The sequence below is a fragment of the Macaca fascicularis genome, chromosome 17 (genome assembly GCF_037993035.2).
Source record: "Macaca fascicularis isolate 582-1 chromosome 17, T2T-MFA8v1.1".
NCBI lineage: Eukaryota > Metazoa > Chordata > Mammalia > Primates > Cercopithecidae > Macaca > Macaca fascicularis.
In genome coordinates, this window is record NC_088391.1 from 24,174,834 (window position 1) to 24,188,435 (window position 13,602).

The 13,602-nt window shown below is 36.8% G+C and overlaps 1 protein-coding gene across 3 annotated transcripts in view; it reads right to left on the bottom strand.

The window, feature by feature from the left end:
* Positions 1-4,733: 4,733 nt before the first annotated feature.
* NUFIP1 (nuclear FMR1 interacting protein 1) overlaps positions 4,734-13,602 on the bottom strand; it is a 55,115-nt gene continuing 46,246 nt past the window's right edge. For 2 of the 3 annotated variants that reach the window (XM_065533203.1, XM_005585775.4), the window contains 2 exons: positions 9,533-9,765; positions 4,734-7,121 (listed from right to left, as the gene is read on the bottom strand). In XM_065533203.1, the coding sequence (XP_065389275.1) occupies positions 7,005-7,121; positions 9,533-9,765 (350 nt within the window). In that variant the 3' untranslated portion in view covers positions 4,734-7,004. The remainder of the gene's footprint in view (positions 7,122-9,532; positions 9,766-13,602) is intronic. The other variant, XR_012426929.1, reaches the window with a different exon arrangement.

Genomic DNA, 13,602 nt, shown 5'->3' on the forward strand with positions numbered 1-13,602 from the left:
CAGGTGCCTGCCACCATGCCCAGTTAATTTTTGTATTTTTAGTGGAGATGGGTTTTCACCATGTTGGTTATGGCTGGTTTCAAACTCCTGACCTCAAGTGGTCCACCCACCTTGGCTTCCCAAAGTGCTGGGATTACAGGCGTGAGCCACCACACCCAGCATCAGCACTGTTTTAAATAAACATACAAATAAATATGGGATGAATTAAGACAATATTATGTTTACACACAAAAAACCTTCCAGAGCTGAAAGGATAATATCATAGATTCATTTTCAAGCATCAGCATTTTCAAGAATTTTCCCATATGCTTAAATTTATGCAGCTGATCTACAAATAATATTGACTGGTCTCTTAGAGGTAATTTTACATTTCTCAAAAGCTCTTAAGCAAGATAATGATACGAGACTCACTTCCCACAAGATTTAAGAAGGCCACAGCCCCAGTAAGAAGTGGGAAAAAAAAAAAAAAAGAGTGGTCACCTTAACATGTAAAAAGTGTCCAATTATTGGTTAGGATAGTTTCAGAAAGTTTAGTGGTTACAGGCAGCAACCTTTTGAGTATATAAAATCAGAATTTATGAAGTGGCTGCTGCTATGACTCTAATAAAACAAGGAAGCAATTTAATAGTTTTAAGAAAATGGAAAGGAGCATAGGAAGGAAGAAAAGGTAGGCTTGAGTAAATTACTCTGCCCCTGAAGATAGCAAAAAGAAACCACTAACTGTAAAATTACATAATATTAATGAACTGTTTGCTGTCGTATGGTATTATCATGTTCAAAGGAAAAAAACCCTGCAAAACGTAGAAGGCATTATCAAGAAGATAGTCCATTTTACCTGTAAAAGTAAGGGGATTAGAGCAAAAACAAACAAGAAAAGTTGAAGGTCCTCTTCTCTACTTCTATAAAATAGAGAATTTAAAAGAAAAACATGACAGATCCCTATCTCATACCATATGGAAAACAGATTAAAGACTGATATGTAGTATCACAAAAGTAATAGAAAAAAATATGTATTTGGGGATGACACAAAGCCCCAAAGCTATAGAAAAAGTAATAGATCCAACCTCTGCAGAAGTTAAAATACTAGCAAGAAATTGAAACATTTAACAAAAGATTGAGATCTATAACAAAGTATTTGTACAAATCAAGAATAAAAAGCAAAACAACAGGAAAATAGAGAAAGGATTAGAACAGACAAGTCACAGAATACAAGGGCCAAAAATACACATATTTGAAAAAATGCATGGCTTCACTAGTGTCAGGAAAATGCAAGAAAAAAAAAAGGCATTCTCACCTGACAGAGTAACATTACCACATTTGCTGTTAGGGGATGTTCTTGTCTCTCAGTAAGGTCATCTAAATGTAACCTGTTTTGCATTTGAAAAGTCCAACACTGGGATCCCTGCGCTGCTGTTCTGAACTGGGGGCTGCTGACTTGACTGGATCAGTCCTCAGGGTAGGGGGAGCTCCGGAAAGAAAGGCACAACTCCCCAGTCAAAAGCCATGTGGGGTATGAAAAAGGAGGCCTGGACACTACCTGGTCCTTCTTCCAGTCTCACATTCTCCTGAAGTGCCTGAATGATAAACCCCAACTGAACTCTGAGGAAATATTTAATTTTTTATTTTCTAAATTAGGATACATCTTACACACTGGCACATTTCATGCATTGGCAAAACTAGTAAAAAGATTTGTAATACATTGGTAAGAACATAGGTAAAAAGAAATTCTCATGTACTAGTCAAATAATAGTTTTCAGAAAGTAAAAAACATAACAAAGTAAGCACAGGTCAAAAAACTTATTAATTAACCAAAGGACCTTATTACCAAAGGACCCCACAAGATGACAAAAGAGAATGTCACACAAGAATGCTGGAATAAGATCTCATAGTTAAATGCTAATGTGGTTAATGTTCTACAAGGCTAAAAAACTGTAACCTCTTTTCTATCACAGAAAAGTAACATACCATTCTACCAGATCATCGTTTGCAGCTTACCAATGTTGTACAAGTTAACATCTAGCTCTAGAGTCTGGGCCCGAATCGACAGTAAATCATAGTCACAATATTGTAATTACCCACTAGGTGGATTTGTTTGACAATGCTCTAGTATACTGTTTCTCAAACGTTTTTATTGTTGTTAATTTTTTTTTTTTTTGAGACAGAGACTCACTCTGTCACCCAGGCTAGAGTGCAGTGGTGCAATGTTAGCTCACTGAAACCTCTGCCTCCTGGGTTCAAGTGGTTATCATACCTCAGCCTCCCGCATAGCTGGGATTACAGAAATGCACTACGATGCCCAGCTAACTTTTATATTTTTAGTAAAGACAGGGTTTTGCCATTAGACTGTACATGAATCTAAGTGCAGCATTAGAGTCTCATAGGAGTGCAAACCCTATTATGAACTGTGCATGCGAGGAATCTAGGTGCACTCCTTATGATAATCTAATGCCTGATGATCTGAAGTTGAACAGTTTCATCCCAAAACCATCCCCCTGCCCTGTCCATGGAAAAATTGTCTTCTATGAAACTGGTCCCTGCTGCCAAAGAGGTTGGGGACCACTGCTTTAAATCTTTGGCCAGTTAACAAGCTCCCTTCTCAATCAAGGTAAATGCAGAAAGACAACTTATACAAATGCAGGGAAAACATACACCAACTACCAAGAGGGAATCCCTCTTTCCTAGCTAAGAGGGAACATTTAAGGACAACAGATAGCACACAGAGCCACTGATAATCCAAGGGGAAAACAAGGAACAGAAAATGTGAAAATTCTGATTTCTTCTGAGATGAAAGGGTATTACATGTATGAAACAAGAATTAGAGGCTGGACGTGGTGGCTCATGTCTGTAATCCCAGCACTTTGGGAAGCTGAGGCAGGCGGATTACCTGAGGTCGGGAGTTTGAGACCAGCCTGGCCAATATGGTGAAAGCCCATCTCTACTAAAAATACAAAAATTAGCCGGGCGTGGTAGTGCACACCTGTTAATTCCAGCTACTCTGGAGGCTGAGGCAGAAGAATCACTTGAACCCGAGAGGTGGAGGTTGCAGTGAGCCGAGATAGTGCCACTGCACTGCAGCCTACGTGACAGGGCAAGACTCTGTCTCAAAAAAAAAAAAGCGGGGGGGGGGAGGCTGGGCATGGTGGTTCACGCCTGTAATCCCAGTACCGAGGCAAGCGGATCACCTGAGGTCGGGAGTTCGACACCAGCCTAACCAACATGGAGAAACCCTGTCTCTACTAAAAATACAAAATTAGTCAGGCATGGTGGTGCATGCCTGTAATCCCAGCTACTCAGGAGGCTGAGGTAGGAGAATCACTTGAACCCAGGAGGTAGAGGTTGCGGTGAGCTGAGGTCAAGCCATTGCACTCCAGCCTGGGCAACAAGAGTGAAACTGTCTCAAAAAAAAAGAAAAGAAAAGAAAAGAAAAGAATTAGAGACAGCAATCTTTAATATTTAAATACAAATTACTAGCCAGGCGAGGTGGCTCACACCTGTAATCCCAGCACTTTGGAAGGCCAAGGCAGAAGGATCACTTGGGGCCAGGAATTCGAGACCAGCCTTGGCAACAAAGAGACTCCATCTCTACAAAAAATTAAAATTAAAAAAGTAGCCAGGCTAATAGTGGTGTGCGTGCCTGTGGTCCCAGCTAATCAGGAGGCTGAGTGGGAGGATCACTTGAGCACCAGAATTTGAGATTACAGTGAGCTATGGCCATACCACTGCACTCTAGTCTGGGCAACAGAGTGAGACCCTGTCTCTAAAAAATAAAGAATTACTAAATTTAAAGTGAAATAGAAGAGCTGAATAATAAGGTAATGGATGTGTTCAAAGGGTGAATTAGTGGTCTGGAAGGTGGTATTTGAAGAAATCTTTCAGAATAAATAGATGAAGACAAAATATAGAAGTATAGTGAAGAAGGTAAGTTAATAGGTCTGATATCCACCTAAGAAAACTATTTTTAAAAATCATATTTAAAATTGCCTTTAGTACAAGAATGGTACAATGACTCAGATGAAAGGACTGTGGGGTAAGCAGCATGAATGACAAATGTCCCAGAGATCTAGACACAAATTGGTGAAATTTTAGGACTCCAAGCATAAAAAGAAAACCCTAAAAGTTTTTCATGAGGAAAAAATAGGTTATTTATCAATAAATAAAGAGAGGTAATCAGATTGGTGTTTGACTTTAATCAGCAATACTGGATAATAGCATACGATTGTTATAGCTTCAAAATTCCGAAGGAAAATGATTTTGAGTCTAAAACCGTAACTCAATTTAAAAAATTTTAAATTGAAGATTCAACATTTAATTACTTGAAGATACGCAGCAGCACACCAGAAAACTAATCCTGGGATGCAAGAGAAAGCAATCAGAAGAAAACAGTAAAACTCATAGTGGCCTAATAACTATTTACACATACAGGCCAAGATCCTAGAGATTAATCTAAAACTAAAATTGAATCTGATTACATCACAAGAAAAGGCTGAGGTGGGGAAGTGAAACAATGCTAAGGTTACTGACTTAATTGGAAGATGGGTGGAAGATATGGCTACTAACTAACTCTAAACATAAAGAAAAAAAGGTAATCACTAAAGAAATAGCAATAGGTTTAATTACTTCCAAACCACTGGAGGAAAAACAAGGAGAAAAAAAAATAACAATCAAGCCAATAAGATGACAAAATAAAAACAAGAAAGCATGATATACAGAAAATACAAAATAAGACAGCCAGGAATAGTCCAAATGTTTTAATAATCTCAATTAATATAAATGGATTAAATTTCCCAGAGCTGGTTTGACTAATTAAGGAAAATAGAAGTCAATTATAGAGGATATGAGAAAAAGTAAAGTATTTCAGTTATAAAAGGCACAACTCACCAATAGTCATGTAATGCTTACATTTCAGAAACTGATTAAATGAACAATAAGATAAGAATGTAGAAGGCAGAAAGTTTGAACAATTAACAAGCTAAATCCAAAAAAACCTGTACCCAAAACAGGCAAAGCACCCCTCTACCCACCCAAAACTCACAGAATATTTACAAATATTGACCATATAATTCCATAAGGTAGAAACCATACAGGTTATATTGTATCTGCTTAGAAATTTTAAATACACTTTGAATCTGAAATACCCATTAAAAATAAACAATAGTTACCATAGCTAAAGACATAGAGCCAACGGAGTACTCAGAGGAGTATTTTCAGTCCTAAATACATGTATTATCAGGAAACAAGAAAAACGGAAAAGAAAACTGTTTACATAATACACCTTAAGGCAGTGTGGGGATCAACAACATCCCTGGAGATACGGTCATCAGTGAAAGTAGTCCAGGAGTCCGTGACTTCATTTATTAACCATAAGCCTGTAAAATGTATATGCTAACTAGTAATAAAAGTGCAAACTGTGTTATATTTTAGAGTATCAACTCAGTTGTAACACTAGTTACTTCATCCTGATGAGATGGTTGGGAATCACATCTTTGAATATATCAAAATTAAACTGAGTTCCTTGAAGTCAGACATGGCCTCATTTATTTGTATACCTTTAATATAGGCACAATAGAGGTACCTGGAGTAAGCCCTCAACAGTGTTATATGAATTGAATTAATTAACGTATGAGGCAGATAATTTCCCAAAATATGGGGCTCACTGGAGGAGTAGGGTGAAACAGAATAAACAGATCTGTATGGTGGGTACAAGGCTGGAAAACACTGGCTAAACATGAATCTTCACCCCAGGTCTGTGACGTCACTAGGGTCACATGCCAGGTGTTCCAGGATTCTGGAGAGGATTTTACCAACATGGAGGAGCTATCAGATTTCTTACCTTTCTTCCTTGACAGCAAGATTCATGAACTTCAATAATCACAACATTAGGAAAAATTAATCTTCAACTATGACAGACTAATTAAAAAAAAAAAAATTTAGTCCTTTTTAGCTGTATGTCAAAAGGGCAGACCAATAGCTACAGCTAGTACAATGACTAGAACACAAGCTCAAATTCCCTGGTATTATAGGAGACAAAAAGATCTCAGTAGCTTTCATTTACTTTACAATTTTTAAAAAGTTTCAATTAAGTACTCCAATTGTATCTAAACATAAACAGAGGCCCCATCTGTATTAATATTTTAAACAGGCTGGGCGCGGTGGCTCAAGCCTGTAATCCCAGCACTTTGGGAGGCCGAGACGGGCGGATCACGAGGTCAGGAGATCGAGACCATCCTGGCTAACACAGTGAAACCCCGTCTCTACTAAAAAATACAAAAAACTAGCCGGGCGAGGTGGCGGGCGCCTATAGTCCCAGCTACTCGGGAGGCTGAGGCATGAGAATGGCGTAAACCCGGGAGGCAGAGCTTGCAGTGAGCTGAGATCCGGCCACTGCACTCCAGCCTGGGCGACAGAGCGAGACTCCGTCTCAAAAAAAAAAAAAAAAAAAAATTTTAAACATTCAATATTTGAGCTATGTAAGTCGTGCTAGTAGGTGAATTTAAACATGTCTTAAACAGGGAATACTAACATTTCGAAACCTTCTGACTGTATTAATTTGATCTGGTTTATTTTTAAAATATTCCCTGTTGCTACAGAACATCTTCCTTTTCTGCATTAAAAACAAAATGGCTGTATTTCTCTGCCCAACTTTGCTTAGCTGAATCAATCCTTTTAAAAGTTTTCTTCTTTACTGCTAAACCTATCTTCAATTCTTAACTGACACATCAGTCATTCTTACATGAGAACAATACATTAAAATAAATACAAAGAAAAAATTCTCCCAGCAAATACTAGATTCAATCCCAACAATATGGACACAGTCTTAAAAATCAGTTATGTATTTATTTGCATAGAACCAAAGGAAAGACTTAAAATTCCAACATACACCCTATGAGGCTTACAATTTAATTACAAATCCAGTTTTGAGGGAAAAAAGGGTTTTGGTTTTCCTCTACTAACGAGGATGATACTGTTTCACATGCTTCAGTTATGCATGCTGAAACATCAGACGCCTATACATCTTTACTTTTTGTAGAATTAGTATCCAGTCCAAAAAAGTCTTTTTTGATGATGTACCGAACACACTGCAAAATCACATTTCTTTCATGTCGAATGTCCGGAGCTAGAAGCTAAAAGACAATTTTAAAAAAGATTAGCTGGTAAATAAATTATATCTGGGAAATACAATCTAAAATACTGCATGTACCCTCTCCTCACAAAGAAGACAGAACAATAAGAAATATATATTATATTTACTATTTTGCTAAAAAACAATGCAAGAACATGTCCTTTTAAGTTACATCAAGACTATCTAGCTTTTTAAACAGTACTAATGCTTATATTTGGAGTCCTCTCTAAGAGTATCTAGCATAGGACATGAAAGTATTTAATAGTCTGCAATTCTTTTTTTTTTTTTTTGAGACAGAATTCTGCTCTTGTCACCCAGGCTGGAGTGCAATGCTGCGATCTCGGCTCACCGCAACCTCTGCCTCCCGGGTTCAAGCGATTCTCCTGCCTCAGCCTCCCAAGTAGCTGGGATTACAGGCATGCGCCACCACATCTGGCTAAAAAGTCTGCAATTCTTTAATCTAAAATGTCAAAGAGGATTGCCCAAACTCAAATTCATAAGCAGTCTAGAAACTGATAAGTACATCTATTTACATGTAACAATGAAAGTAGCAGTAAAAAATTCCAACATTCCTTGACTTTTATAACTTTCCATTTTTGTGCTTATTGTATTTTAAAAAAGCTAAAAATCCCTGGTATTCAGAATAAACACATAATCAAGGAATCATATGTAATTTGCCAAAAAGGATTTTATTTTCTGATGTTATTGACAGAGTTATACAGAAACTTTCAGTGGAAAGATTACTTAATTTACCGATTATAAGGTAACTTTTTAAATGTAATTTACTATCTATACAAAATGGAGCGTATATTTCAGATCCATTTTAATAGGAAGCAACTGTGTTTACACGTAGCACCTCAAGAGTGTAGCCACTGAACACTTTAGCTACAAAATAAGTACTTATCTTGTAAGTCAAAACCAAACAGACTTTTCACAGAATGTCAACTAAAAAATGTGGAATACGGCCGGGCGCGGTGGCTCAAGCCTGTAATCCCAGCACTTTGGGAGGCCGACACGGGCGGATCACGAGGTCAGGAGATCGAGACCATCCTGGCTAACACGGTGAAACCCCGTCTCTATTAAAAAATACAAAAAACTAGCCGGGCGAGGTGGTGGGCGCCTGTAGTCCCAGCTACTCGGTTGGCTGAGGCAGGAGAATGGCGTAAACCTGGGAGGCGGAGCTTGCAGTGAGCTGAGATCCGGCCACTGCACTCCAGCCTGGGCGACAGAGCGAGACTCCGTCTCAAACAAACAAACAAAAAAATGTGGAATACTTCTATTGCTGAGACATGAAAATCTTTGATCTTTGAACAGCTTCATGTCCACTACTGAGAACTCAAAGATGCACTGCTTCCTCTTTATAATTTGAAGAAAGCTGTTAGATTTTTGAGCACATAATGCTGAGAGTAAAGCCAAGAATGCACAGAATAAACACAAATAAATAAAGGTGTACAAAGAAACAAAATTAGCATGGTAGTGCATGCCCATAGTGCCAGCTACTTGGGATGCTGGGGCAGTAGGATCACTTGAGCCCAGGAATTTGAGGTAGCAGTGAGCTATGATCACACCACTGCACTCCAGCTTGGATGACAAAGCAAGACCCCAACTCTTTAAAAAAAAAAAAAAAAAAAAAAAAAAAAAAAAAAAAAAAAGGTTAGGGAGGGAAGGAAGACAATCCCAGAAGATAACAAGTGAGAACTGTCAGAAAACCCTAGGCCTTTCCTTTTTGTTACTTTTGGTTCTCCATAGACATTTGTATTAAAAATCTTTTTTCCCTTCAGCTTGCCATTGTACTTTTGGCTGTGCTTTCGCTGCAAACTGTTTTTTGAGACGGAGTCTCTCTCTGTCGCCCAGGCTGGGGTGCAGTGGCCGGATCTCAGCTCACTGCAAGCTCCGCCTCCCGGGTTTACGCCATTCTCCTGCCTCAGCCTCCCGAGTAGCTGGGACTACAGGCGCCCTCCACGTCGCCCGGCTAGTTTTTTGTATTTTTTTTTTTTTAAATACAAAAAGGTCTTGTATTGTATACGAGGTCTCCAGACCTCGTGATCCGCCTGTCTCGGCCTCCCAAAGTGCTGGGATTACAGGCTTGAGCCACCGCGCCCGGCCTCGCTGGAAACTTAAAAGAAAATCAATAAACCTCAATAGATACTTCCTTACCAACTAGTGAAACCTAAATTCTTTTATTTTAAGTGGTTGTAAAAATTACATTATTCCACATTCACTGAACATACCAGCTATATGCCAAATGTAGCTGCAGAATTAAGATACAAAGTCTCCAAGGACAATGCGTCTCTGGTAACCTTAAAACATACACAGACACAGACAGACAGACACACACACACCCCCCCCCCAGTGGCTCTATCTTTATGACATGAGAACACAAAGATTAGAACCAAAAGAAAAACAATTTACCATTTCCAAGAGATATGGATGGTGTGTTCTTGGTTCGAATAATGTTTGATGGTTGTGATAATCTTTTTTCCTCTTAGGGTTTGTCTTTTTAAAACTTTTCTTTCGGCTCTCACTCTTGGCTTCTGAAAAATTTCTAACAGTTGCTTTAACATCTTGACTTGGACTCTTAGGAGCACTGCTATCAAGAACCTGGTTTTCTGCCAGAACGTCTGCTTCAGTCTTGATGGGAGTTTCTAAGTGTGATGAAAAACAAACACAAAAATAAACAAAACAAAACAGGTAGACCTTTCAAAAGCAACCAAAAAATCCATAATAATCCTCCTAGCCATAATATTGTCCACTTAATAACTTAAAACTATGAAAGATTTTTGCAAGGCATTTATAATGTATTCTAGTATTTTTCAAATTGGAAGCTAAACTACCAAAAATTGAGGAGACTACCATGAAGAGCTACAGAAAGTGATTTCTATGAAGGAAATCATGCCACATGGAAACCTGGATCTATACAAAGGAATGATAAGTGCTGGGAAAAGTAAATATGTGAATAAATATAAGACTATTTTTTCCTCATTGGAAAATTTTTAAAACTAAAGCAAAAATATTAAGTGTATGTGGAATTTATAACATCTATAGAAATAAAATCTATGACAACAATAGTAAAAAGGAAGGGAGAAGGAATATTTAAGTAGTATACTGCTGTAAAATTCTTGAATTACATGTGAAGTAGATAATACCATTTGAAAGTACACTATGAAAAGTTAAGCTGCACACTATAAACTGCAGACCAACTCCTAAAAAGTAAAACAAAGAAGTTAAAAGGATGAAAGATGATAGCAAGCATACACCAATCACATGAAAGCTGGAAAGGCTGTATTAATGTCAGACAAAAAAGACTTCAGAATAGTGAATATCACCAGGGATAAAGAGGAACAGTTCATAATGCTAAAGGGGTCAATTCATCAATAAGACAAAACAATAACACCTAAAAACAGATTTTCAATATAACATGCAGCAAAAACTGATGGAACTGAGAAGAGAAATAGACAAACCCATTATTATGATTCAATACTTGAACACTCCAATCTCAGTAATTAAAGAAAAATTGGACAAAAAATTCGTATGGATACAGAATACCACAAAGAATTAACTCAAATTGACAAAGAACACCCGACCTAATACATTTTCTTGTCAAGCTCATATGAACATTCACCTTGTGTTGGGCCATAAAATAAGTATCAATAAATTGAAGTAATTGAAAGGATAGAGGTATGTTCTCTGACCGTAACAGAATTAAACTAAAATCATTAACAGAAAACTAGCTAGAAAACAAACAAATATTTAGAAACTAAGTAACACACTTCTAAATAAACCATAAGTTAAAGAACAAATTGTAAGAGAGATTAGGAAATATTTTGAAATAAATAAAAATGAAAACATAATGTATCATATTTGTGGACTACAGCTAAAGCAGTTCATGAAGTTACATTTATGACTTTCAGTGCTTAAATCAGAAATGAGAAAAGTCTAAAATCAATTATCTAAGCTTCTATTATAATGTGGTAGGGTCTGAGGAAAGAGGAAATACTAAAAAGTGAAAAACAGTGGATTAGAGTGAAAATCAATGACAACAGAGAAAAACCAACAAAGCCAGAAGTTGGTTCATTGAAAAGATTAATAAAATTAATAAATGCACCAAGATTTTTTGAGAAAAGAATCAATTAACAACTTGGAGAAATAAAAGAGGAGGACATCATCATAGATCCTACAGATATCACAGGAAATATTATGAACTATATACCAATAAATTAACAACTTAGGTGAAGTAAATTCTTTTGAAAAACACGAATCACCGAAACCCACTCAAGAAGAAATAGGAAAATATGAATAGTTCTGTACCTATTAAGGAAATTTAATTCATAATTTAAAACATTCCCAAAAACAAAATGGCTTCACTACTGAATTCTACAAACAAGAAAAGAAAAACTGGTAGAAATCCTAAACAAAACCTTAAAAAAGAGAAGGAAATAGATCCTTACTCATACCAAATCTATTATAATAAAAGAAAACCAAAGACCAATATCCTTCATGAACATGTATGCAAGACTCCTTAATAAAGTATTAGCAAATCAAATCCATCAATGTATTAAAAGGGTAATAGACCATGACCAAGTAGATTTTATCCTGGGAATACAGGCTGGTTTGACATTTGAAAAATCAATGGACATTTCACCATTATTAACAGAATAAAGGAGAAAAACCATATGAACAGTTGAAAATTCACAAATTTTAAGCTCAGAATCTTCACCTCTCCCCCTTCTCCAATGGTTATACTACTTACTTACTATAAGTGAATGTGATATGAGATAAAGAATTATATTCTAGAAGCTGGGAGACAGGGTTCAATTGCCTAGACAAGAGTGGCAAAACCCATAATACTCAAACATTACATACGACTGAATGTAGAAATTATATTTGAAAAGAAGTATAGCAACAAGTGTTAAAAGCAGACTCTGGTGCCAGACTGTTAGGTTCAAGTCCTAGTTCTATCATTTACTAGCTGTGTGACCTTTGGGCAAGCTATTTATCTCTACCTAAATATCTTCATCTATAAAACAGAGATGATAAATAAGAAAAACCAGGACACTATTTTCTATTATTTCCTTCCACCTCAAGTATCAATCACTCAAATCAGGAACACAAAGTCAAATGAATCAGAGCTTATAACTGCCAATTTTCTGCTAAGAAATGAGGACAGGGACTAACATTTATATTTTTCTCTTTCTTGAGATTTACAACATTTCCCAGCTAAGTGTCATATATTAATGTAATGTTGACCAATTACATTTTAAATATAGCCCGTTCGGTTCTATCAAACGCTTAACACACTTTTTGGTTTGTGGCCTTCTGAAATAGTCTTTAATTTGGAAATCTCCCCATCATAGCCAAATCAGTTTAAGGAAACATAATTCTGGGGAGTTGTAAAACTGTGCTTAAATTCTAATACAGTTTAAAAAATGCTAAAATGCTAACATGCAGAACAGATATTAAACCAACCCATTTGGAAATATTTCTTATTAAATTTATATCTTAGTGATTCTTACAGTCCCAGATGTATCACCTCTTTCTTTGCTTCAGTCTTACTTGAGGGACCCTTTCTTTGTTTAAATATCTTTCCAGAAAAATGCTATTCATGTTTAAGATTCCAAACACTTTTATGCTAATTCTTAAGTCAAGACAGATCTTAATTACGAAGACACAATTGTTAAACTCTGTTAGGAAGAAACAGATTGTTCCTATACATTTAGAATCCAGGTAAATAAGCAGTCTTCTAGATACTATTCCACAGTTAAAAGACCACTTTGTTTCCTTGGTTTATTAATTTAAAACTCCCTATGTGTCAATATCCCATCCTAGATCCCAGAATTAATACTGAAAGCTAGAAATTTGCTAGTGACATGGATGGCTTAATAAAGCTGAATTCAAACTACATAAAATAATTCTTAAGACTTAGGAATGTGAAGCAAGGGTTTTTTCCTTAAAGCAGGACATTTTAACAATTAGTCAAAATAAATTCACACAAAATCATATATAATTTAACAGATAATATCCTCTGTTATCTATAAAAGTCTACGCATTACTGTGCAGGATGACAGTAAATGCCAAAGACAGAAAGACTATAATGGAAGGCAAGGTAAGTTGGTTTCTTTGGACTTTTAAGTCTCCAAACCTATATGTCAGGTCTGCTACATAATAGCTTGCCAAGTTTTTTCCATTTTATTTTTTTATTTTATTTATTTATTTATTTATTTTGAGATGGAGTTTCACTCTGTTGCCCAGGCTGGAGTGCAGTGGTGTGATCTTGGCTCACTGCAACCTCTGCCTTCTGGGTTCAAGCAATTCTCCTGTCTCAGCCTCCCGAGTAGCTGGGATTACAGGCGCGCAACACCACGCCAGGCTAATTTCTGTATTTTTAGTAGAGACAGGGTTTCATCATGTTGACCAGACTGGTCTTGAACTCCTAACCTCAGGTGATCCGCCCGCCTCAGTCTCCCAAAGTGCTGGGATTGCAG